General features: G+C 42.6%; 2 protein-coding genes across 2 annotated transcripts in view; one reads left to right on the top strand and one right to left on the bottom strand.

The window, feature by feature from the left end:
• Positions 1-10297, bottom strand: part of CHN1 (chimerin 1) — a 104087-nt gene extending 93790 nt beyond the window's left edge. The window contains exon 1 of the mRNA XM_087731871.1: positions 10213-10297. Within this exon, the coding sequence (XP_087587997.1) occupies positions 10213-10231 (19 nt within the window). The 5' untranslated portion in view covers positions 10232-10297. The remainder of the gene's footprint in view (positions 1-10212) is intronic.
• LOC148052341 (uncharacterized) lies at positions 6715-26126 on the top strand. Its single transcript, XM_087731495.1, has 6 exons — positions 6715-6767; positions 9768-10220; positions 15497-15624; positions 20207-20350; positions 20471-20745; positions 25197-26126. The coding sequence occupies exons 1-6, from the start codon at positions 6715-6717 to the stop codon at positions 25224-25226; spliced, it is 1083 nt and encodes a 360-aa protein (XP_087587621.1). The 3' UTR covers positions 25227-26126.
• Positions 26127-26567: the final 441 nt, after the last annotated feature.

Here is a 26567-nt window from a genome sequence, read left to right as displayed (position 1 = left end):
GAGATTGTGATACACGGATTTCCATGCAGAAATAAGGGCAAATGCTAATACAGCTCTGAGACACAGCAAGCCCTGCCTGTGTCTTTCACAGTTGCTCTTGCACAGCAATGGGAGAAGGAAGATGCCTTCAAAAAAAAAGGCAGAGTTTCTACATTTCAGGGTCATGACTACCAACAGGGCGACCCCATCAACAAAGCATTTAATAAGCAGAAAAAAAGCTCTTCCTGCCTCTCCCAGACCTTCCTACTATGTGGGAAAAAATGCCAACAAGCCTAGCAGCTGAGTTAGCCAGTGTGAGCTGTCCCTCAGACAGAGCAGTCTGCAAGTCTCTCACCTCAGATGCTGCTTGGAGGCATCCCCCTGAGTTACCATCCCAGGGGTGCAGCGTACTCTGTCCTGCCCCAGGGCTCTCCGTGCTTCAGGGTGGCAGTGACACTGGGGCTACATTTCACCTCCTGCAAATTCTGAACCTGTAGAAGAGCAAGTTAGGACAAAACAATCATCTTGCTTTGGTCTGATGCAGTTGGAGCTGGATCGGGGTGGTGGGTATCTTCTTATACAGCACAGTTTCAATAAAAGCTAAGGAATAAGAGATGCTGCACAGTGTTACTGATGAGCTTGCTGCTCTGCCACCAAGGAAGGGCAGGCAAGGGTGCTGGAAGGGGGCTGCGACCACGGCTTTCTTTGACACCACGTGGAAGTGGGCAGATACGCAGTGCAGCCAGGAGCTCCCCGAGAACCAAAATAAAGCAACAGCACAGCTATACACACATGAGCTCACCATTGGAAATGCCATGATAAGTTTCCTCTCCTCTTGTTTTTCCGGGTTGGTAATTTTCCTTTACATACTTGCAAATATTTACCTTGTTATACTACAAATATTATTTCTCAATAAAATGTATGTGACATAATACCTTTACCATGTAAATTTTGGCATTGAAATAATATGCAACACAAAGTTTCTGAATGTTTTCTCACCAGGAAGAAGAATCACTATTTTATTTTGAAATACTTGTCTGCTTCTGTTAAACCAGTGAAGATTTTTTCAACACTTTCAAGTCCCATTTATAAATATACTCTTTCAAAAGCCTGAAAAGGAAATCAGTAAAATTAATTGCTGTGTCAAAATCATGCTTCCTTTATTGGAAGGATATACCCATGTGTGCATGTTCAGCCCGTAAGGCAGAGGTGAGGAAGAGCTACATCCTGTTTGGGTTTTTTTGATGGGTCTTTTTTTTTTTTTTCTTAATGAAAAATGATCCGAGATTGCACTGAAGCATTGTGTCCAGATTCATATGGAAACCATAAAGTGCAGATGAAAAAGTACGGAAGACTGGCTCTACTGAACAATTATCAGCAACTTTTATAGTCTGCTCTGGATTGTATATGTATCAGATACTAATTCAGCATTGAGGAGACTGACTTGTACCCTGCCAGTGCGAGAGCAAGGAACGGTTAGGTACTGCACTAAAGCACTGCGGTTGTTTTTCAGAACTGTACCACTACTCCATTTTTCAGAGTCCCCCATTTTACTCTGCACAAGGAATAATTCCATACCTCCTTCTCCATTGCTGCAGCAGTACTCAAACCCTTTGCTACATGATGCTCTATTGTACTTGCTATATAATTTACACGGTTGCAGTTGTGGCCCTGCTGGCACTGGAGCACACTACCGTGCAGCGGGCAACAAAACAATTCCAGTGTTCAGGAAACAGTGTTTTACCTTTACTTTTGGAGTAGGAATTGCCCATAAGCAAGCTGTCCCAGGATATTCAGTTTCTGATCAAGGTCACAAACTATGTTTTTATTTCAGCTTCTTAAATGGCAAGGCTACCTATAAGCAGCTGCTCTGGCAACAAAGGAAGGGGGAAGGAGAGGGAGATGGGGAGCAGGAGTGCAGCGGAGAGGGAACCGCCACCTCCCATCAGCACCAGGAACATCCATCACCAACCCCGTGATGCATTCAACAGAGTCAGATCCTACCACCTGCACCAAAGAAGGGTGTGACGGTGGGCTTCCTCACAGAGATGACCGAGACCAAAATGTACAGTTACCTGCTCACTGTGAGCAGCAAGGTCTAGCTTGCAACTTTGACAGTGGACCACAACCAGAGGATGCAGTTTTTCTAATGTATTCTCCTAGGGAACTAAGATCTGGTCATGTGAAAAACCAGATCACATTATCACATCCTATCAGCATTAAACAAAATTTTAACCAAAAGCTAATCAGCCCTGACAGACTCTTCATGACGCTTATCATGGAACTGCTAATAAAGTCACAAAAATAAATTTGGGGACGAATGTATCAAACTATATCATGCAAATTAGACTCCCACAGGAATAAATAGGATTTTACAAGCACATTTTCCAGTAACTATGAAATCGCTTCAGAAATGTCACCTTTTTGATTCAGATAGAGGATGAACAAATATTTTGAGTGCTGGAAATGTCAAATGTCAATCGGCTCTTTCACAGAGGCTGTTGCAGACACAGCGAATACTCCTGGCTTCCCAGCTGGGTGCGATCAACCCTCCTCCCCCTGACTAGAACCAGGACATTGACCCACCACTCCACTGTACAGCTAAACCCTCAGGAACAGCGTGGAGAACTGTAGAAACTCTTCCCAGCGTCTTCTTGGGTCTGGCCCGCAAGGGTGCTTGAGGGTCAGATGCCATGCAATTACAAAGTCCTAGCTGCATTGTTAAATGCTTTAGAAGACCAAATATTTCAGTGACTTTAAATGACACTTTTCCTTGTTTCAAAACAGACTCAAAAAAGTAAAATCTAGAGGGTTTTTAATTTTCTGCCATCATTTATGAAGATGTACAAGGCAGATACAATCCACCCCACTGAAATGACAACCAAGCCAGTTTATGATTTTACAAGGGAGCAGGAAGCATCTCATATTCTGTTCATCACTACAAAAGTGCCCTTGGGCCAGGTCTTGGGTCTGTTTTGTTTCGTTTCATCTGAAGACACGTTTCTGCAGAACTGTACGATCTCTGTCCACAAGGTGGAGCAGCTAAATAGCCTGAGACGCAGATGCTAAGCCACAAGTTCAGAAAAAGGAAAAAGAATCGTCTGACAACAGACAGCTGACTGTTAGACTGCACAGAGCGGTTACCTATGCCTGCACATTCTTTTCTTGACACTGAGACATGCTTTCTGTCACATGGAAATCTTTCAGTATGTCTAAAAAACCAGTTAAGAACTCTTGGAGAGAGTTAGTAAGAGAATAAAGTCCTCAAAGCCAACAAGGCAGAAAGGATCAGCTGAGTCCAAAACAAACAGAAGAAAACCCAGATTTACAGTGAAACATCAGTCCTTGGCTGACGTGAAGTGTGCATCAGCAAAGCTTGGGAATTCTTCCTGGATCCTTGGATCCAGAGTATATTCCACTTCAACACCGTCGGATGAGATTCTGTGCTACTCAGACTGTCTCCACTTCCTAGCAGGTCACTTGATGCCAAGGAGGAAAGGGATGTATTTGTTCAATGGTGTGCCTGAGCTGATGATATCGCAAGAGAATCTCTTTGGAGAAATTCCAAAACCTCATCTTAATTCATTACTTGTGCATACAATTGGACCTGACCTTTCCAGCTTCAGCAACAGTCCTCAAACCTCCCATTTCTTAAGATTCTTATACAATATTCACAATTAATAGAAAACAATTTTATACCAGCCACTGCACGAACCACACTTCTAAGCGCTAAGCTGAGAAGCCATGACTGAAATGTTTTCATCCTCGTTTATAAGTGTTACCGTCACTTCTCTGATATTTTGATCAATTGATACCAATTTACTAGTTAATAGATCCATCCTCTTTTCCCAGTTCCTACACAGGTTTCCATTTCGATTTTTTCTTGAGATTGCATTGCCAGCAAAACCTTTTCAAGGTTGCTCTCCTTATTTGCCTCATTAGGTTCTATAGATTAGGTAAGGTTAGCACAGCACCTAGGAGAAAATAATCTTATGATTCTCAGCACTTGGACGTTTTCCCTCCCAGATACATGAATGGGAGTCAGAAGATTGAGTTTCTCTCTAACATGCTTTCCATTTTTAACAAATCACCTTCATTTTTAAATCTTGTTAAAAAAACCCAAACATTGTACTAATGTCCCTAAACTGTTTTGTCTAATTAAACTATTCGAAGTTCCTGTTGTGACTAGATGTTGAATTGCTTAAGTCTCCTTTAAAATTAGCCTGTGTCAGTCGGTACTGAATGAAGCTCAAGTATTTTAAGCAAGGGCTAAACACTTCAAGAGCATCTACTGTGACCAGGTTAAAAAGATCACTTTGAATTCATTGCTTTACTTGTGAAGAAGATCTAGCACAGGCAGTGCAACATGGGTATGTATTCACTCTGAAAACCACTTCAAGAGTGTAAGATAAGCAATGACATTATTAAGCATTTCTTTTTGGCCTAGAAGCACCAGTGATGGGTACCATTCCTATAGCACGCCACATTTATGTTCCCTGTAGAGACAAAAGCCCTACTATAAATGCCCCAATTCCATGAACAAACTTCCATTACCTACTTCAATTAAGGAACAGATTCAAAGAACACTTCTCCAGCACAAACTGACTCTTTAGTTACGGGGCTCTGCCAACTTTTACCATCACAGCTAGCCACAAGTTTTAAGTGTAGTTCAGGGCCACATACAAAAATTCAGAGGAGAACAACTTGAAGTGTAGGTGATCTATTCACCTCCTGTTCTTAGAAGGCTCTGCACATAAGACAAGAAATAAGCAGATTAATTGTTGAGTCTTTCCTATCCTGTAGAGAATCTGCAGGCATTACCTGTTGTGAGACATTTTTTAGAGGAACATTTACTTCCTATGTTCCTGCGACTAAGTTAACCAAGCACTGTAAAATTTAAAAGCCTTCCCTAAGCAAGCAAAACATTTATTTAGGGAACAATGAATTGATTCAATTTCTCTACAGTATCTTTAAGATTGTCACATTGGAAAATAAGCACTTGTACCAACATAAGCATACCCTACTTTTTGAAGCAGCCGCAAAACAGTAAGTATGCATGGAGAACAGTAATCACAGATGCATAGAACTTAAACCAGTAATCTATTAATTAGTGTTTCAAGTATAGAAGAACTTATTTCAAAAGGTTTGCCTCATACGCATAGTAGTAGTTAGATTAATAGAAAATGACTTCTGTGCATTACGACACCAGAGCTTGCAGCTGTGGAAAGGAATTCTGTTAAGTGGGCAAACTAATATTTGCACGCTCCTTCAACAATGTATGGACACCTGAAATGGAGGTATAATTGGTTTCTTTGTCCTGACTGTAGCAATGTATTGCTCGTTTCTTTTCATCTGATATTTTCCCTATAAATTTCTCTAAAAACTGCCCTTGTTCATCATCTCCTTAAATAACCATATCTGTCATGCTGACTACAGCTCTGTCTCTAATCCCATTCATCTGCAGCCACTCATCAAAGTGCAAGCACTTCAAAGATTAAAAAAGAATTGCCTCACTTTTCATTTCTTTACCACCAACATTCAGGAGGGTGAGTTTTCATCCATTGGCAGGCTCTGAGCAAGAAGGCAAGAGCATGAATAACTAATGACAAATATGTTCATGAAGATCTCTCCTGGCCGTTTTGAAATTCTTCCTTTGTTCACACAAGGGAGTTGATGAGCAAACAAATGAACAGAAAGGGAATTCATAAAATATAAGAACAACTCATAGGCACTAAAACATAACATAAAACTATTTTTCTTTCAAAGTACAACGCTGACTTTCTCTAAACACTTCTCAGGACATTCAAAGACACAAGCAAACAGCGGTAGCAATGGGATAACATAACACTTCCCCTCCTTTTTCCCCTACGTTGTTTGTTATCTTTCCCATACTTGAGTCATCCAAGTGGAATGACAGCACACACCTCAGCCATGTCACTGCAAGATCTCACAGCTTAGGGTATTAACAGATGGGCTCTAGGAAGTCCAGACATAGAAACATAACTGATTGCTCTTCCTGTCTCTGCGAAGCTGCTACCCCTTGCAGGAATTCAGCAGAGCAGAAGCGGTGGGTATCCTTTAGCTGCTTCCCTGCTAAACCAGGCAAGTGGCTTCAGCCCAGCTCCACGAAGGCTGGGCATGAAGCCACTGGGCTTTGTGCTGAAACAGCAGAGGAGAAAACCGGCTTACACGCCATTCCAGCTGCTGCAGCAGGCAGAAAGAAATGGTGAGAGAGAAAAAAAGAGGCTACACCTGCAATCACCACAACCTTTTGTAAGGGAACATGAATCTGCTGTAGGATGAAAACCAGCACTAGAATTGGACATCTACTCAAGTTCCAGAGATTTATATGCACTGGGTGTGAAAGTCTGCACTGTTTTGTCGAGGAAGACTTTTTTAAAATCCCCGCCAACTCTTGGTAGGCAATTCATGAATATAGATATCAAATTCATCACATCTATTATTTGCAACAAACAACAGGATCAGGCAGCATTTTTTTTTTCCACTTCTCAAATATATTGACTGTCTTCCAGTTTTCTGCTGGTGTGGTCCTAGTACAGGATCTGCTTTCCTCTGTTAGATCAAACCTGTGCTGTAAGTGCTTGGCCACTAGAACACAAACTCAATGTACTGGTGAAACTCTACTTCTACTGGTATCACAAAAACCCATGTCACATATGGGTGATCACCTATGGTCACAACAGGCCAGTTCTGCCACCATAACTTCGTGTAACTATGAACCCTGTTGGGATGATGCTTTTGCCTGAAGTAGCCAACATGGTTGATAGGTAACAGAAGTATGTTTTCAGCCACCAACTTCCATGCTCTCCCATCTCTGATTGCTTCCAACAGGGGCTGCTCTTCCTCTCCATCTCCATGGAGCAGTTGACCTCCTCTCTCTCATAACCCACACCACACACAGCCTCATCAGCTGTACCACTGCGCTGCGGAAACATGGGCAGCTCCCTACCACCTGCCATACAGCCAACAGTCAGTACAGGATACCTTGGAAGGTCATGACTAGGAGAATATGACAGGATGAAGAAAAGAATTTTAAAATAACTAAGACTGAGAAAGTGAAGAGTCTTTAACATTTTTCCTCCTTTATGCCTTAATGTTGCATCATAATCTGGACAATAAGCTGTAACTGAAAAGGAATAAGAAGTCAGGAGACACATATAGTCCAAGGGTGACAGACTTTTTCTGTCACAGACAAATGCTGCTGATACACCAGAAGCTCTTTTCTCCAACCAACTTTCCAAAGAGTCTCAAGGTGCCGCCTCAAAGGTGCAAACTGCAGTTAGTGCTCCAGCAGCTACATGGTGCTGCTCTGAGGACAGCGGCAAAGGGCAACCTCCAACAGGAACGGGAAACTCCCAACCACTCTGCCAAATAGAAAATATAAGGCATACCTGACCTTTCAACTGCCTGATAACTGCATGTCCGTTTTAATCCAGAATCCACAACAATGTCACCCTGCTCTCTAGTCCTGTTCCCTTTTAGTACAGTCTTTGGACTACGCACCGAAATAGCCATAAAACAGTATCAAGAGCACGGAGAAAGCACGTTATGACATTTCCCATCCCTCTCCTCTCTCTTGCTGTGCTCGCACACATACACACATTAATCGAAAGGGACCCAGCAAACCTGGTGGATTTCCCCCCCCAAGCTGACATAGCAATTTATCTCAAGTTTTACACGCTTTGTAGCACATCCTATTAGAAGCAGCCCCAGAATGTGTGAAATTTGGTTCACTGTGATATACCATTATGGGTTAGGAAAAAAAAAAAAATGAAATATTGAGCCTAGAATTTATGTGAATGAGCAGAACCAAAGCAAACACCTCCCTCAGGACCTGTTTGCTCAGGACAGTTTTACTGGTATAAGATAGGTATGAATTTAAAATAGTACAATTATAGTTGCTTAATCCCTCAAAACAGATACATTAATTCAGGCACATTTATTCTGCCTTTCCCCAGATGTGCTGATGTTGCTTTAGTAGCGGCTTACATTGAAACGAACTAAAAAAACATTCTTTCACGAGTTATATTTTTAATGAGCTACTATGGGTCAGCTATGGTGCAGGAGCTGAAAATGCAACTACCCACAGGTAGCCAAAATTCAAGATAAAGGCTGAACGCTGTTCTTGAAGTTCAAAGCAAGCATGTTGTGGTCCATCTTTGTAATATGCTAAGAGACAAAACGTAGCAAGCTACCTCAGCTCAGAGGACACACAGCAACGCAGTACGCTGTGCTAACTCAACCGTAAGTAAATCACCACCTCATCTGCAAACATATTGCGCATTTTCTGCATTTACACGACTCCCACTCACACTCTTGCATTCATAGTTTAAGATGTACTCTAAATTTATGAAAGGCACCACATTCATCTGTTGACATGCATTAGCCTTATTTGTTGCATTGTTTTATTGTCACTTTGTGTTTTCTTAAAAGGGTGAAATCTTGAGGTTTTACCCTTAGCAAGATATTGTTTAAAACCTACACACAGCAAGGTACCCCACTCTATCTTCTCTTTGCTCATTATCTTTTACATGTATCAATGTCATTTACTCTAACAACAGACACGGCAGCACACAAAAACATCTAATTCAATTTACTTTGTAATGCAAATTTATATTAATATAAAAATGTCATTAAGTAGATAAAATACATGTGAATTAAAAAAGAATCACGTAAGCTTAAAAAAAACAGGCACCTGACTTTGGAATGCCACTTTATTTAGAAAGCTGAAATTAAAATATTCTTAATTTTTGCAGCCAAAGATTTTAATGACATATTAACTACTCACCACAGAAAAAGTGCGTATTTTCAATGGCCTAAAAATTTGATTTTTGGTTAAGGACAACTACAGTATTTAGCTCGAGTCCCTGCGTTACAACCTACCCCTTTTCTTAACAAGCTGAAGTTACAATGATACGATGTAATATGCACAGTAGGCTGTTTTACAAAAGCCAATCTGCCATTTGAGCACTCTCCATGTTGACTTGCGCTTGTAAGCTAAAGAGCTCGATGCCGACCCTGCAACTGACAACGTGCAGGGCCCCCATACGTGCACCGGCTCCTCCAGAAGTCCGGGGGCTCACGTGAACCCAATGACAAGATCAGGCCTATGACGATGGGGACGGTTTACTCCACTGTGAACCATGATTCACCACCTTTTGCATCCTGAAAAACTCCGGCAGGAAATACAAATACAAGTGACAGCACTGTAGCTAAATCCAATACCGCATAGAATTTATCTACGGAGAACTATCTTCCAACACGTGCTAAACTTGCTTTTAGATGGGGCTTAATATGCCATGATAATATAATAGATGTCAAATTTTAAGAAAACCCATGAAACCATTTTTATTCTTTTAAGAAATTGTACCAGCCCAAGAATCACGAGATGAATGAACCCAAGTCACTTGTTTACACAGGAAGTAAAATCCACAGTCTAAACACTACAAATAGACGTCATATCATCACTTACACCTATTCACTAGAAATCACTTCTGGCGCGCGAGCTTCTTACAAGAAAGAGCATCCCGATTATCCTGTTAATTCTGTACTGATGTTAGGCATGCTAATCTCTGCTTTCCTTTGCATTGTCGTATTTACCTAAGGTTGCTGGAAGCAGTCTGTAGCTTTTCTGTTCCCCACTGCAAAATTCAGCATACTAAGCATAAGGGAGCTTAACAACCTTACTTAAGAGAACCCACATGTTCAACAGTTACAACTACAGTTTCCACACGCCGGTTCCCACCACGCCGTCTCGGGCTGTGAAGCCAGCCACCGCAACGCTCGCAGCCTCCCGAAACCATCCTTTCACGAATCCGTGCTATTAAACGCAATTACAGAAACGCGTCTGATCGTTACGGGCCATTAAGCCCCGCACCCCGGCGCTCCCGGGAGAGCGGGGGTCCCTCGTTAGCCAGCCCACGGCTCCGCCGCGCAGCTCCTCGGGCGACCGGGGGCCCGCGCAGGCACCGTAACTTTTATTTGCCCGTCGCGCCCCGCAGCCGGCTGGCAGCCCGAGCCCACGCCGCGGCCGGCACCGGGGGCTGCCCCCGGGCCGCGTTACTCCCACAGCCACCCGCGGGCGCGGGGCGGCGCAGCGGGCCCCGGCCTCCGGCGGCCCCCGGGCCGGCGCCCACGCCCAGGCGCTGCCGTGCGGCAGACAATGGGGGCCGGCGGCCCCGCGCCCGCCGGGCTGAGGCGGCGGGTACTCACCGAACAAGGTCAGAGCCATCGCGGCGGCGGCGGGGCGGGCCCGGCGGGCGGCGGGGGCTGGCCGGGCGGCGCGGGGCTGGCATTGGCGCGGCAGCTCTCGCATCAGCGGCGGGGCGCACCTGCAACACAAGTTGGGCGCGGGGCTGTCAGGGCGCCCCGCGGCACCGGCGGCCGCTGCCACTTGCTGCCGCGGGGCGGGGCGGGGCGGCCGCAGCCCGCGGCGGAGGGGAGGGGAGGGCAGGGCCCGGGGCGAGGGGGGGGGACACACACGACGGCCGGGGACGCGCGGCAGCGGCGGGGAGCGCCCCGCTCCCGCCCCTCCCGCCCCCGCTCACGCTGCGGCCCGCCGCCTCGGGGAGCCATCTTGCGCCGCCACACGACCCGCCTTCCTCCCGCCGCAGCCGGCGGGACGGTTCCCATGGCAACGCGGCCGGCCCGCCGCCCGCCGGGGCACAAAGGGAAGCGCCGTCCCCTCAGGCGGGGCGGCCGGCGGGGCTCCCCCGGCCGCGGCGGGGGACGGCGGCCCTGGCCCCCATCCCCTCGCACCTACGTGGCACCGGCCGCGCCCGGCTCGTCCCTCGGGCACCCGCCGGGGCCGTCCCGGGCGACACCTCTCCGCTAAGGAGATTCCCTGTGGAAACCAGCCGCGGGGGAGCGGCCCGCCCCGGCCCGGAGCGGGCTGCCCCCCCGGCGGGCTCGGCCTGCGCCTCTTCAGCCTCGGCAGGGCTGCGCCTACCTGGTACGGGAGAGGAACCAAGGGTCTTGTGAGAAACGTGAATATTTTAAAGCGAGATGAAAATTTCCACTTACGAGCATGAAGAGCGCAAAACTGTGGAATTCCCCTCAAAATGTTTTGGTGTGAGAAATTTCAGCCAGCCCAGCTGCCATCATTTTTTGCTGTCCAGGACTGTAAATTTAAGAGCTAAAAGCATTTAACGGAAAAGACAGCATCGCGCCCAGTGTAACTCATTTATACGGTTTGCATTTTTAACCTGAAAGCAGATACTTAAAACAGAGGTTAGGTAGTACTCAGCAGATCTTCCCCAGCGTGCGGGGACAATCAGGCCTGCCTCCTTCAGTGGTACAGTAGTTTCTCAATTGCAATTATTACTTCACCTCTCAGATGCAAGCTGTGTGTGCCCAGAATTCAAATCCAGCCCGAGCACGATCGATGCACGTTGTTTACTCAAATTTAATCTGTTACAGCTGTGCAAATCCCCAACCTTCAGCGGAGGCTCCGGAGACATCAGCCAGGGCAAGCAGATTGTGCAGGTGTTTTTATGAGCGTCATACAGCCTGGGCCACTGTGGTGGCTACCGCAGTGGGAAGCACGCGTGCAGGACAAGGTTTTTGCCATAGCACAGTCTGAAGGAGGAAGAGTGTGTATGGAGGTTGCATCCACAGCTGCTGCAATTAATGGTTCCAGTTGTGTGAATGCAGCTTGGGGTCAGCAAGCACACAAAATACATTTTTTTTCCAACAAGGCAGCTAAAATATAAAGGTCTGTATGGGTGGGTACGTGTGTAATGGGTGTTTTGTGTAGTTAGCTTCACATGGGTTTTCATACTCTGAATTCTACCTAATCTTTTTGTAGAGAACAAAAGGGAAAGATTGTGTGGGAAAGTGTTCAATATCTTTAAATCTTGTTTAATACAACAAGAAAAACATGGGGTTTTGTTATGTCTGTCAAATATTTCAAAACATAGGTTTTTATCTTGATATATTTTGCTTAGTGTGCAAAGTTAAAAAAAATAAACATTTTATCCCAGAGTGATCGTTTCCTTCATTTTATTCCTTCCCAAATGAATTCTAGCACAACGGACCTGATTTCACAAAACATTTTCATTTTGCGTGTATAAAGTGCAAAAGTTTATTGAGCAGCTGGACTACTGAGAAATAATATTTTAACTACAGAGCTGAGAGAAGGTTAAAAATAGATGAAAAAGGGCTTGGAAAAAAGCAACACGAAAAAATCTTTGCCGTTCTGCCTACATGATTTGACCTTTATGTACACGGAGTGTTTTGTTTTGCTTTGCTTTTTGGAAATAAGTTGGATCTTCGTACAGATTTTTTTTTTCTCTTATATTTCCTGGAATTAAATCCCAAGCTTTCACTCCAACTTCCTTCAATTAAATAGCCAGCTTTTACTCTTCCACTGCTCCAAAATCTTTATTGCTATCTACTGAACTGCATGTTTACATTAGAAATGTTTTCCTGTCTAGAGAGAGTAACACTGTTTATTTTTCATAATAGGCATTATCACTACTAGAGTTGTTAAGATCAGTCTGGGTAATTTGATTAGTCATTTCAATTGTCTAGTAATGCCTTCGCTATTAACACAGTTATGGCTAAAACCGAGGGAAGTGCGTTGGTCGTTTCACAGTCAGTTACTGGAGTCATATTTTACTGTGCCAGGAAGAGTTCTGCAGCTGATCTGAGTTTTCAAACCAAATTGAGCTCAATCATTATTTCCGATTGGATTATTTGCTTGGTTTGGGAGGATGTTTTGGCCTGCAGAGAACAGCAGCAGCTTTGGGAAGGGCTTCACGGGCAGGCTCGTACCCAGAGCCCTCGACCGGCCCTCGCAGGTGTTGGCAGAAGAAAGGTGCTGGGGGTGGCCGGGAGAGTGGCCGTTCACAGTGTGCACCATCTTACCCGGCAGCAACTCTGGCTTTTCCTAAGGCTGATGGCCTTGACACAGCAGGAAGAAATCAAAGGTACAGATCAGAAAAAAAATTAGCCCGAAGTTCAGGAGGCGAAGGTCCCTTCCCCCACACCCTGCTTTTTGAATGGACCTGAAATCCTCAGGGCGATTTCTGTTTAACAGCGACGTTATCTTGAAATTACATAACGCCTTATCAGGCCAGCACATCTTAGCGTACCAGCAATAACAACGATTTAACTACAACTCTGGGAATTTCGTTAGAAGGGAGCCGGAGCCTCCGGAGCACTAACCCTCCCTTGCCTTGCGCAGGGGCGTGGGGAGGAAAGGCGGACGCGCCGGAGCAGCTGGCACAAAGCCCCAGCCTGGCCCTGTGCCGCCAGAGCGGCTGTTCCTTCCGAGAGACCCCAGCTCTTCTGCAGGGGAGAGCACAAAAGAGGACCCCCTTTTGCACGAGCTTGATTTAAATGGCAGCAAGGATGAGCTTGGTGTCTTGCTCCTTGAAAAGCCCTCCTTTTCAAAATCAGTTTGTTAGCATCACACTCGGTAGAAAAAAGCACTATATACTTGCCACCTGGTAGGAATATTTGGGGGTGTGTTTACAAAGTATACCTCAAGAATAAAATCTCCAGAAGATGAATATATACATAACACACTATCTTCTGGCCTGCTCGTTGTCCTTTGGTAGGTTTCTTGCCTCGTCTCCCAAGCCTCAAGCCTCTTTAAATACTGCAGTCAGTTACTACTGCTTCATTCTTCACGTAAAATTTCATTACTGGGATTTGGGTTTGATTTCCAGTGTTTAGGTTTTTTTTTTTTATTTTGGCCTTTCTCCTTTTGCCCCCTCGCTCTTGGTGCTGAGCACTGCGGGAGCAATGACCCATTTTCCACACTGGCCTTCCTTTGATCCATCACCTTGTCTGAGGGCCTGGTACAAAAATTGCTTCTAATTACCAGACATTTATTCTTCAAGCCTTAACTAATTCACTGATCATATAGTGATAAATGAGATTTTAAAATTAATCACTGACATTTTTGAAGATTTGTACACAACCGCACAGAAAGGTTCCCAGCTAGTAAATATAATGTTGTGTGAAGGAAAAAAACCCCATAAATTAAAGCTGTCCTGTATTAATGGGAAGCAGTAAAAGCGAAGACACGGTGAGATGTTACCTGATGAATAGGGATATCACAGTTAGTGTCTTCCTGCAACAGACCCCCTTGACAGCAGGCAAACAGCACCGTAGAAGCCTTGTCACGCGCAGAATTTAATTTAGCTTCTAATGTGTAATTGCTGGGAGTTTGTGGGGCAGGCGGGAAGGCGGCCCAGGGCTGCCTTACTGAGCGGACTCAAGAGTTCACAGTATCTGCAACGGAACATTTAATCCTTGGAAAATGGCAAGGCAGATTTCTACCACTTGTTCAGTAAGATAAATTCAAGTGTTCTATCTAATTTAAAATTCATCAATAAAAAGTTTGAAGATTGACTACTAAGCTTGCTACTTAAAATTAATGTTTATATAGATGACAGCTATTTGAAGATAACATCAAGCCTATCACCAAACCCAGAATTGTCATTGCACATTACCAGCATTTTGGACAATCTTTCTCCCTTTGATGAGAGAACTGGCATTTGAGCTTATCTTTTGGACACTGTTGTTGTTCATTATTAATGGAAAAGTCATTTAAACACAATATTACCCAACACCGTACAGGCACAGAGGGAGACAGAATCCCTGCATCAAGTACCGCAGCTATGAGCAACCTTTGCAAACCAGACATCACCAATGTTTTACTGGGATCCATGTTAGTCTGTAGATTTTGGTGGTAATTAATTATTTTTTTTTCTTTTATCTACAGGGTACAGACTAGCAAAGTAACAGTCACTAGGGGGAACTTGTGTGTTGAATTTTATGATCATTGCCAAAGAAAGCGAGATATGTGTAACATATCCACTGTACCTTCTGTTTGAAATCACAACTACCCCATTATAAACGCCCATTTGGCATCCTATCCTGATCAGTAGGAATTGCCCTATATCCCATAACAACTTAGAGCAGTTTGGTACGCAGTAGGTGATGTACATCAATGAAATGAAAAACGGGCTTAACCTGCCTGCTTTTGGCTCTCTGGGTCATGCGAAAATGTTTAACAGGCATAGGTGACAACAACGACCTTTAGAGCTACATTTTTTTTCTGGTTACGCTAGAAGTGAATGCCACAAGATCTAAGGGGAAGCAGCACAGGAGCACAATCTTAATTTTAAAACTAAACTAAAGCTGTTTGCTTAATGTCTAAACAATTTGCTGTGTTTAGACTGATGTTATGAGACATTATGCCATTTTTGAATGAAACTGCATTAAAAGAAAAAAGCTCACTCTTGCCTATGCTTCCTGAGCAAAGTCCTTTCCAAAATAATTCTTAAGGACTTTTACATTATGGTTCCCACTTACTTGGGTTTCCAAGACCTGTGCATGAATGTGATGAGAATTACATCATGAACAGGTACTATGGATAGGATATAGTAGATGCTAGCTATGTATCTTGGCAAAATCATACGATCTTAATCTTTGATGTAATTTCCAGTAAAAAGAAAATAAGCACCTGAATTACTCTTCACAGGCAGTTTTTCCCAAGCAACAGAGAAAATCAGATGCACTTTCCAAGAACATCCACTTTTGGCCCCCCTAAGAAACATCTCTGCTCTAACATTGCTGATGTAAGTAGGCTGGAGAACAAAAAATGCTGGGGTAGGTACATCTGAAGTACATCTTCTTTTCTTCTGAATTAGGTGGCTACTTTCAAGTTCTCTGACAGGTATCCTGCCCTGTCTTTCATGTCAAAAACTCCCTTATTCCTGTTTTCTTCCAAGCTTTCACCTTTACCTTATTATTTATTAAATCAACATCGACAAACTCCTCTAACACTTCAAACGCAAATTTACAGGTACTTATAATCATAGAATGCTTTGGGATGGAAGGGACCTTTAAAGGTCACCTGGTCCAACCCCCCTGCAATTGGCAGGAACATCTTCAACTACATCAGGTTGCTCAGAGCCCCATCCAGCCTGGCCTTGAATGTTTCCAAAGATGGGGCATCTACTGCCTCTCTGGGCAACCCGTTCCAGTGTTTCGCCACCCTCATCGTGAAAAATTTCTTCCTTACATCCAGTCTGAATCTACTGTCTTTTAGTTTAAAACCATTACCCTTTGTCCTGTTGCAGCAGACCTTGCTAAAAAGACTATCCCCATCTTTCTTGTAGGCCCCCTTTAAGTATTGAAAGGCTGCAATAAGGTCTCCTTGCAACCTTCTCTTCTCCAGGCTGAACAACCCCAGCTCTTTCAGCCTTTCCTCATAGGAGAGGTGTTCCATCCCTCTGGTCATTTTTGTGGCCAGCACTACGGTTGTGCCAAGGAAGGACTGGTCTTCCTGTCTCCCGCATGTCTAAGGACGGAGGCTGGAAAAGGATTAGAAAATGAAGTGTGCTATACGGAAAAGGAAAATCTGGAGCTAAAATTTCTTTTATAATCACTATCACATAAATTGCTAGATTTGACCAAAACTAAGTGAGACCTTCCATTAGGGTGTGAGCTTCCTGAGAATGCAAGCACACAAGCAAGTTGCTGGTCACCCTAATGCTCTCTGTGGCTCGTGGTCACTCAGCGCGTTGGGGTTTATGCTGACACTCGGAGCTTTCCTCTCGCAACACGTTCCAGGGGATGTTTAGAGCAAGCAATATCAAAATAGGCGAGTGACTAAACTATTTATAACTGCAAAAGGGTGTTTTTATTTGAAGCTGGTCTGAATATACTTTAACACCAGACTTTTTATGAGCTTTCTTATTGCTTGTGTGCACACTTACTAGCATATCCTATCACCACAGACCTCTAATGCAAGGTCAGTTATTAATAAAATTATTAAAATATTAGGAAACTTCAAAATCGCTTGCACTTTTGGTCAGATATAAGAGCTATGTAGTCTAAGTTATATTTTTAAGAGTCCTGCATATGAAACACAATATGTTTTTGATTGCTTGTTTCATTAAGTGAAACGAACAGGCTAATTAAAGAAATTCCAGGAAGTTTCTGCTTTCTGTCTCCTAGGGACAAGCCTCAAGTGTCAAAGGAGATAATACTGATGGCTATAAAACACCCAAGTGTGTTTATACTGGCTGTAAAATGCAGCTTATAGCTTCTATTTAACTTTCATAATATTTCCTTTTTATACCATGCTTAGAAATACATATAAAGGCATTAGTTGAAGTAGTGCTTGTATATATTTGAAAAAAAATTGGAAATTGCAAGTAAAAAAACAGAAGGCAAGCCATTGGCAAAATAGTCTTAGGAATAAACTGTTACGAGTATAATTTCATCTATAAACACTAAAAACTAAGAACAAGCTAGCCAGCAAAAAAAAAAAAAAATCTGCAAGATACTTCTAGTCCTGACTTTCAAGATGTCCTTAACCCCGAGCAGACGATCTCCTGCTTGAAGCTGTACGCTATGCCACAGAATTGGTGGTGGGTCTTCCTGCAATCAGTTGAGACTTCTAGATCCACTGGATGGCTTTGAGGAACTGCTAAAGAAATTAAACCTTCTCATAAGCAACCCACACCTGCAATTCTGAAGTGCTATGTAGAACCTACATGCTCTTAGTGCAATTATTTGATTTTCTAATACCAGAGCCCTCAAAGTGATTTCTACTTTCTTAGAGAAGCCAATGTATGTTACTGAAGCCATTCAAACAGAATGTTTGTAGTGGCGGTATTAGTTATCCCATGCAACTTGCTTCTCCGACAGAGTTGCATCTTCTAGGATACTTAGGGTTCTTTGAAAGAATGTCCAAGTTTTAGAGCACATGAAACATTTGAGGGTATTTTAAAGCTCAATAACGTGCTTTACATGAACAAGGGTGTATGGGCCCTGGTAAGGCAAACTGCATCAAATTTGAAGTTGAATTTTATGTGATAGTTTAGAAAGTGGACTATATGAATAAGAAGTGAACTTTGGAGATGTTCAGAGAATTTCCTGCTGTGTAGACATAGGTAATCCAGTTATCAAGTGCCTTTGTAGAATGAACTTTAATGGCCTGAAGATGCTTCTAAGTCCAAGTCTCAAAGTGCTGAGATAGCAGAAGTACTGGATAACTAATTTGCTGTTCAACGAATCTCTACGAGAGGTGTGTTTTCTTCCACCAGGGAGACTTTTAAAGGAGAATATAAAACCGTCCAAACCGAGCAAGCGAGCACATACATGCACTAGTGGTACCTTTCCGCTTTACTGCACTTGCCACAGCTAACTCTGCACGCCGGCAGGGCACAAAAAGCAGCATAGAATAACATTGGAAATATCTTGCAAGACCAGCATTAGCTCTTCAGGATCGCAGAGAGAGATGACATTAACCAAAGCAGCTTCAAAGAGCTGAAGGAGATTAAAGTTTTTCCTCTTAATGATTCTGAAGTGTTATTGAAGGGATCAATAGCTTTCCCTGTTAAACAAGCTGTTTAAATCAAGTATTCCTGGAGAGGAGAGAAACCAATCCTGGAAGTAATAGTGGGATTTAATTAGGATTTGAGATTTTCACTATTCATTAATTGATCTGCCAGTCTCACAATAGCTTTAGTGAACTGTAAGTTTCTAACAATAAGATTCCTTATGAAAGGACAAAATTATCTGGTCCCTTCTGAGCCGTTTTATCTGTGCCAAAAAGCATAATCTATTATGCAGTCCCCACAGAGAGAAATTTCTCCTTTCTGTACCTGATGTCACTGTTTTTTCTGGGGGAGGAGAGGACGGGGAAGGAAGAAAAAGGTGTTATTTCCCCTTCCCGTAATAATGAAATAATTACATCCCATGGTTGTGCACATTTTGCTTATTGTTAACTAAGACACATGGAAAGCCTCTCAACAAAGAAAAAACTAGATAGGCAGATATCCAGGTCCTAAACTGGCAATGCCAGAGACAATTACTAAGACTTGGTGACTTCTCAGCTGTGCATGCAGCATTTTTTTTTAAACAAAACCAGAGATCACACAACTGATCTTGCAATCTGACTTGCACATCACTGCACCAACCTCAGATCTGGAATTCAACTTCACATGTTCAATTGTAAACTCATGCGATCCCCAGTCAAACAGATATATGGGAAACTAATTCATGGTTTAGTCCTTCCAAAATTCAGTTCCTAGTGGTATTCTACACACAGTAGAGATATGATACCAACACTTTCAGCCTGCGCAAATACAATGACTTCAGACTTCAGAGTTTATTATCTACAGCAACAAGTCGCTGATAAGAGGAGACATTTCCAAAGAGCTTTTTTTAATTTTTTTTTTTCTTAAACCCCAGTAAGTCAGGGAAATATGTGTTGAAAAGATGCAACCAAGCAAAGCTCTTGGACAAACACTGTACAGCAGTGCATGAGCAGGGGGACCCAGGCCCTCACCGTTCCAGTGCTGGTCGCAGCAAAATCTCAACTGCCAATTTGCTGCTTGGTCTTAGAAAACAGCTTCTTTGGTCCACCAAGGGAAAACAGCTCTCCTTTCTGCTCTCAGATGGACATATTTTTAAGAAGAATGTGTCTTAAGCTGTTTTAAGGGAACATGGGACAAAGAAATCCGATTAGTTTATCCTCTGTGTCAAAATCAAAAGCATTAATCCAGATTATCATATTATGCAGCATTAAAATTATTTTCCGCTTTATAGCAGATAGTCATTATCCATATAAAGACAAAAAACCATTAAAAGTAACATTGCCTATGCTCTGCCCAGTTCTCTGAAGGAATGAAAAACATTGTGTAGGCACTATATACTGGTTCACTTACATTTGTCTTTAGCTTGACAGCTTCAGAAAACATAGATGCAAAGTTCAGGTGGATCATTACTAATCAGATTGCTTTCACTATTCTTTCCCCTTTATTTCAAGGTTCGATCGCATGGCCATTTGCTCTTAAGATTTCTTTTCTTCCCCGTGCGCACAACCGAACGCCTTCCTTCTGCCTGTGAAGAATCATACCCTCTTCAAAGCAGCCTGCTGCTCTGAAAACTTGAGAGTGAAGGGCAGATGCAGCCACAACACCTGCAAGACTACGGTTGTCACTCAGAGAAAGTCACTATTCTAGCTTTAAGAAATTGTCCCAGATCTAGGGATTTCCTCATGTATTTTTAGCTAGGACAAACAAGACAGATTTCTTGATGCTTTTCAGTCTACATTTGTAAACATTACCCAAACTCTTCCCATTCTGCCTACCAAAATGTGCTTCCATGACAATTTACTCCCACCTAAACCAGTGCTGCTCTAGTCCTGTTTCTGCTCCCTCCTCTTTCTTTGCAGCTGCACTGGCCGTTGCTGACACCACGTCCCGGGGAGACAGCCGGCCGCTTCCTAGAGGGCCAGGTGAGCGCACGAGGGCCAGCGCTGGCGTCGCAGCAAGGGCAGCGAGCCCACAGCAGCGTGAACTCTCACAGGAGCCTCCTGGTGAGCTGTGCTGTGCTGTCAGTGCCCTTGTTAATCGGACACACTTCAGTCTGCTGCAGTTTACTTCAAATATCCTTCATTTTGATTCTTGTTTTGTATGATTTCTTTATCCATCCACAGGCTCCTTGACAGCCCATCAAACCTATGCCATGCCATCTTCATTGACTTCTACAATAACGTCAGCAGGGCAGATGAGATTTCTGCACCAGCCTGCAGAATACCTGTCAGAGACCCTCAGTCTAAATACAGCCCTGGTGACGGCTGCTGCGAGAATCTTGCAATGGAACAGGGTAACATGGACCACTCGATGGAGAAATTCAAATAGTGCATGGAAAAAGCAGACCCATCACCACCACCAACCCTCTTCTCACAATGGAGTGCAAAACCATAGGAAGGTAAAGCACTGCAGAGCTCTCTTCAGTCAGCTCTGTTTAGGAGGCGGGAGTATCTCCATCAGTGGGCACAAATCACATGCAGGGTGTGACGGCTGTCCCCTATCCCCAGTTTACACTGGTGAACGCATTTAAATATAATTTATTATTTGTTCTTGCTGTACAAGCAAAGTCTGTTATGCTACTCTAGAAGTCAGTTCATGGCAGTTACTTTTCAGGAGTCTATTCTAGAGGCCAAATTTTAGTGGGTTTTTTTTTTGTTTGTTTTGGTTTTTTAAGAGTTTACAGTCTTCTCTAAGGAGTTGAGCAGGCAAACTGTGCTATGAAGAGGCTGGTACCATTGCCTGGTAGTTCATCAGAAGAGCAAAGGGAATGGTTTCTCCTTATCTCCTTGGAGAATGATGAACCAGAGGGAGAAGCCTCCTCCCAGAAGAGAGATAGGTGAACAATCAGGGAAGCAGAGGTGGCTTTCAACTTCTCTTCATACAGCACTGGCCAAATTAACATTTTTGTATTTTATTATCGAGTAACAGTAAGGTGAAGCCTGCCAACTCTGTCTGAAAGTTTATTCAACCCTTAGCAGGGGAAACCTCCACTGCCTGCCCGAGGCTGGCAGCAGGCGACGGGAGGGAGCTCTCAAGCAGCGGGGCAGCAGGCAGCGCGGCAGCCCGGCCGCTACGGGCGTAGACCGGGGGAAGCTGTACCGTTCCCCAGCCTCTCTATCTTCCTCTCTCAAGAGCTTAATGTGCTGTAAAATGTAGAATATCAGGAAGAAAAAACAAACAAACAAACAAACAACTTTATAGCAATATGAAGAATGTATTTGCTCAAAATATTTAGCAGTTACCACTAGATGGCATTTTGTTCCTGAGAAATTAGAAACGCCCAGGTTTTGAATTACTTGTTACAGACAGCAGGAAACAGTATAAAACGGAATTACTTATCTCATTCGGTTAATAATTTATTATCCATTGTCTTGTATAAGCAAGACATCACTAGCACAAGACCCTTTTTCTTGCAAATTTCTAAATCCCTTTATTTAACTATAGCTTGTGAGTCTTCTCTTCAGCCCCCTGCTCAGTAGGTAGAGGTTTAAGCTGGAGTCCACACTTCCCAAAAATCTTTTCCACATTTTTAAATGAAAGACAAATGTAGGCCAGTTCACAGACTTTGAGCATGCCATGGAAATCTGCCAGAAATGTCTTGCTCCAGTAACTGTACACAGTATTTCCTGTGTTATTTTTGGATAAACCCTTCCTACAGATTGCAGTACAAAAAAGAATTCCCATTCAGGAACAGAGCGGTTACAATTTGATTATTATGAAAAAAATAACTTCATAATATTCACTTATTAATGTTATACTTTGTGCCAGTTCATTTTAATTTCAGCTTGTACAAGCTGTGATGTACAAGACGAATTTCCATGCTTCATCTTTGCAGGGTACAATGTATCGTACCCAGAGGTACAATGAAATTCTACCAGGCACATCCTGGGGCGAGATGTAGGTAGTTCGTTCAACATCCATAAGCCTCTCAATATCTGATTAAAACCAAGCAAGAGGATTTCCCTTACTCTGCAGCAAAATAGGAGACTAGGTGAACTATTAACTTTTTCCTTAAAAGAGACTAGAGTACAGTTAAATCTTACTTACAGAAAGTCAAAACAACTTCAATAAATGTACTTAATTTAATTTTGCGGGTATGCAAAGATACACAATATTATGAGGATGTTTTTTTCCTTAGATCATCATATGTACTGCTGCTCTGAGCATACAGCAGCCTGTTTAACAGTTCATCACAGCAAAATTCAGCAATGAGAATATTGACATAACTTCATTTCCCACTGAAATTCTGAAAGAAAAAACAATCAAAAAACCAGAACAGAACCCAAAAGATATTCCACGTACGCTCTTTGAAAAACAATTAAGTTTTTTCTGTAGCATAAAACTGCATGCCAACATACTTCAGAAATACTTCACTTTCAAGTGTTTTTTAATAATATACTCAATGTATCTAAAGTGTAGGTCTCACACCAAGGTCTCTTGCTATTAACAGGTCTCCAGCTCCAGTGGCAATGGCAGTGGTAATTGCTGCTAGCCGCAGACAAGGGGCAGCATTCAAATAACCCATGAACACTAATATCATAGATTTCTGAGCACTTGAAGAGTAAAATTGAGAAAATGTTCAGGAAAAAAGCTTCCCTGCTTAGACTAAGCAGCTGTAAGGCTCTAGGTACGACAGTGACTTCTGAGGAGTGACTCTGGGCCTTAGAAAGAAACGCAATATTGAGTTAAAAGTAAAAAAGAGAGATAATCGCTGGATCATGATTCACAGAAGATCTGTGCATCATTCAAATTTTCTTTGCCTAAATTATGTTTACTGACAGAAGCACTGCTGGTGATCAGCAGCTGGCTAAATCGGATCCTGCTCACATACCTGCTTGGGAAAGCTTCATTATAGAAGGAACCTAACTTCCCTAGGGTAAAATTAATCTTCACCTCTTTATAAAACAGGCACAAGTTTCTTTGAAATTGTCATTGTAGGAAAGCTCATTTGATTTAAGTCAAATATTTCAAGAACTGGTGTACTGCAGAATTTTATGTGGCTTTGTATTGGTTTAGTAAGTATACACATGCACTTTTTTTTTTTTTAAATTTAGCTTAATACTATTCTCCAGCAACATATGATGGACTGAAACAAACCAATGGGCATGTCAAAACAAAACTTTACACTCTCTAAAAGTTTGTGTTTATAACAATCTAACTCTGCCAAAGTGGTGACATTTTCTTAGGTAGACAAGACCCACAGGATTGTATGCACCCTAATGACCATGTCTGGGTGCCTGGCATATTATAAAGGGCAGTTACATTAAGTGGGGGTGTGTGCCCTTATCCCATAGGTGAGAACAACAAGATTTAAACTAGATATGAAATTACAAGAGCAGGTAAAGATCATGCATTTCTTTCCCAAAACAAAATGACTTTGCCAGACCTTTGCAACAAGGAAAAGGCCAGGGTTTATAACAAACTGGTACTTACGATTTAAAGAGACCGTAGAAGGGAAGCATCCGAGTCAGTGTAACGTGTTTCCACCCCAAGGAAGCCAATGCTGTGCCACATGATCGGCAGAAGTGACAAATACAGCTATGCTGACAGCTCGGAAACGGCATTCCCGTTGTGTGGTGACTGGAAACAGAGCTCAGCGATCTATGGCCAGCAACCTTCTCACACAGCACTCAAGAGAGCGCTGCATAATTTATAGAAGAAAAAAGAGTTATGTCCTATTAGAATCAGAGCTCTAAAAGGTTTGGGTAAACTGTTAAAGACAGCATAAAAAAGTCTTTTATACATTCACACATATGTGAAAGTCATAAATTGTAAACTTACTAGCTGGCGATTCATTAAATATTCAACAAAATGATCAAGTGTTCAAAACGTTCCTCTCATCCAGTGAAAGATACAGCATCTGTTCGCCATTTACAAGGATTATCTATTTTTTCAGCAAAAATCATTAGCCCTTTAAAGCAATTCTGCTGAAAGGGAGGACAGAAAACAAGAAAACTGAAATAAGCCTTTTGCTTCTTTTGAAATCGTAACTGACTATAAAGTTTGCTGGCATTTTATGGACAGCCAGAATGACTGTACTATATGCTATATCGCCTTTAAGAGCATCTTTCTCAACACGGGGTCATGAATAACAGGATGTTTGTACTACTTACCTCAAGTGAGATCAAAACATTCCAAGCACCACTGTAAACATTTTGAAGAAATAGATGATTGCGGAACGCGTCTTCGTGTCAGTGAGCGTGTCGGAGAACGGGGCTGGCATAACTGAGCAGTGAAACACACCACCTTGTTCAGGGGGAATAGTTGGCAAACAGTGTAGACTATTTTTTCTTCCATTTCGTTGTCTTAATTTATTCAGAAAGGCAATTTATTTTGCTGATAAAGCAGAGGGCTTATTGTCGCTTTACTTGTCTCCCTTTTCCCCTGGTTAGAATCCTAGACGTAGGACGTGGATGTAATTTCCCATTTTATTTTTAAACATAAACAAATTAGTAGGCTTTTTGAAATCATTCCATTTCTAAAATGCATCAGCCCAGTGATTTAACAAGGACAGTATTTTTGCCTTCTGTAATGGTCTAGAACAAGTAATTCAGCTAACGGGAGGGAAATGCTATTTATGTGCCATGCCAATACTAGCTTGCAGCGAAACAAGAGCAGGGACTTTTTAGGCAGTGGAAAAAAAAAAAAAAAAAATAGACCTTAACTTTTGTCTTACGGGTAGCTAAACACACCCATCAGACCTGCATTCATTGCATTCAGTCCGCCTGGGGACAGACGGTATTAAATGGAATTGTAATAGCTCATGTTTGTACTTGGATGTATTAAGCTAGCCCTAGGCGAGAGTTAGGCGAGGAAAACCTGGTTACCTGCGATTCTGTTCCTCTGAAGGGATCTATGCGACAGCGCGCTCCTTCCTGAAGCCCATCTTCTCACTCCGGTGCCGACAGAGCTCCCATAGCTACAGAGGACTGTCCTTTAAGCTCGTTAATTGTAAGCTGGAGTATCACCAGGCCCTGCCGTCCAAAGCGGTTACGAATACTGCCCGCGCCCTACTCTGCTTTGTGTCTGCTGTTGGTGTTAACAACAAACAGACAAACGTTCCTAGAAGCACGACTCCTTTTCTTTGCCTCAAGCTGCTTTATACCTTTCTGTACCTTTGTACCTTTTGTACCTTTGTTACCATTTCCAATCAGTCTATGCCTCTTAAGCTACTGTCTCTTTACCTATGGATTAAAAATAATAAATATACTTGCCTAATGATTTCACAACATTTTCTGATTAAATATTCATTCCTAGATTAAATTCTGTTATAGGCAGTTTATTTAAAAATTTAAAGAATCTTCTCTCTCCTCCCTCCTCTTCCCCCAAAATGAATAGGAAAAAAGTGCTTGGAACAACATGCATCATTATAAAAATGGTAATAGAAGAGGGATAGAGACTTTGAGCAAGGTTTAAAATAAAATAATTAAAATTGGATCAAGTTTATGTGTCTTGTTATTCTATTGACAGCCACGTAATTAGATTATCACTAACCCCACACCTAGGAAGTTAGGAACGCTTTTTGAAGATCGTTGCACAATTACAAAGCCATCAGCATCCAACCTGCTCTCATGAGTTGCGCGGAGAATCTGTAATGGAATTTTTCGCAACACTAACAATTCCATACTGGGGATTCAGGACGTCCTTCCAGAACTAAATATGTATTTTGTAATATACCTTGTTCTAGGAAGATGTCAACGTCAACATTTCATAATCTTCTCCTATTTTAGCTGAAGAAGACAAGATACAGAGCGTGCAGAAATTCCTTTCCTGATTACTAACTTCTTGAAATGAGAGCTTGCTACAGTTAATGCAACCAAGGAGGAAGCAATATGCAAAAAGAAGAAATTCCACACTAAATATATAAGCACTTTCAGGGGCTCATCACACAGAAAGAAAAAATATTTTGAAGAGGAAGAAAGTGAAGAACAAGAAAGGTCACAATCTTAAATTCCATGAAGGGAAAAAAAAAAAAAAAAAGAGTAATATTAAAACCTAAAATTAAAAGGTCAAGAGACTTACTATTAAAGAATATGAAACTTTGAAAATCCAAGTTATTTTATGATACTGTCATACCCTACACCTTGTTATAGAAAACAAGGGTTAAATAAATCAGACCTGTATTACTGTTGATATAATGGTTAAAAATGAATGTAAAGGAAAAGATGACTGTAAGACAGCCTTACACTCACTGTTCTGCAATGTAAATGAGTGCAGTTC

The sequence above is a fragment of the Nipponia nippon genome, unplaced genomic scaffold (assembly GCF_047370975.1).
Source record: "Nipponia nippon isolate SJK-2023a ecotype South Korea unplaced genomic scaffold, ASM4737097v1 scaffold_5, whole genome shotgun sequence".
Lineage (NCBI taxonomy): Eukaryota > Metazoa > Chordata > Aves > Pelecaniformes > Threskiornithidae > Nipponia > Nipponia nippon.
The sequence above is the reverse complement of the archived record's forward strand: the minus strand, read 5'-3'. Positions and strand labels throughout refer to the sequence as shown.

Coding starts and splice junctions, on each gene's coding strand:
- LOC148052341 (XM_087731495.1), top strand. CDS start 6,715: ATGAACCCTGTTGGGATGATGCTTTTGCCTGAAGTAGCCAACATGGTT. Junction 10,221..15,496: donor GCGGGTACTCACCGAACAAG/GTCAGAGCCATC, acceptor TACTCTTCACAG/GCAGTTTTTCCCAAGCAACA. Junction 20,746..25,196: donor GAGTGCAAAACCATAGGAAG/GTAAAGCACTGC, acceptor GTTCCTCTGAAG/GGATCTATGCGACAGCGCGC.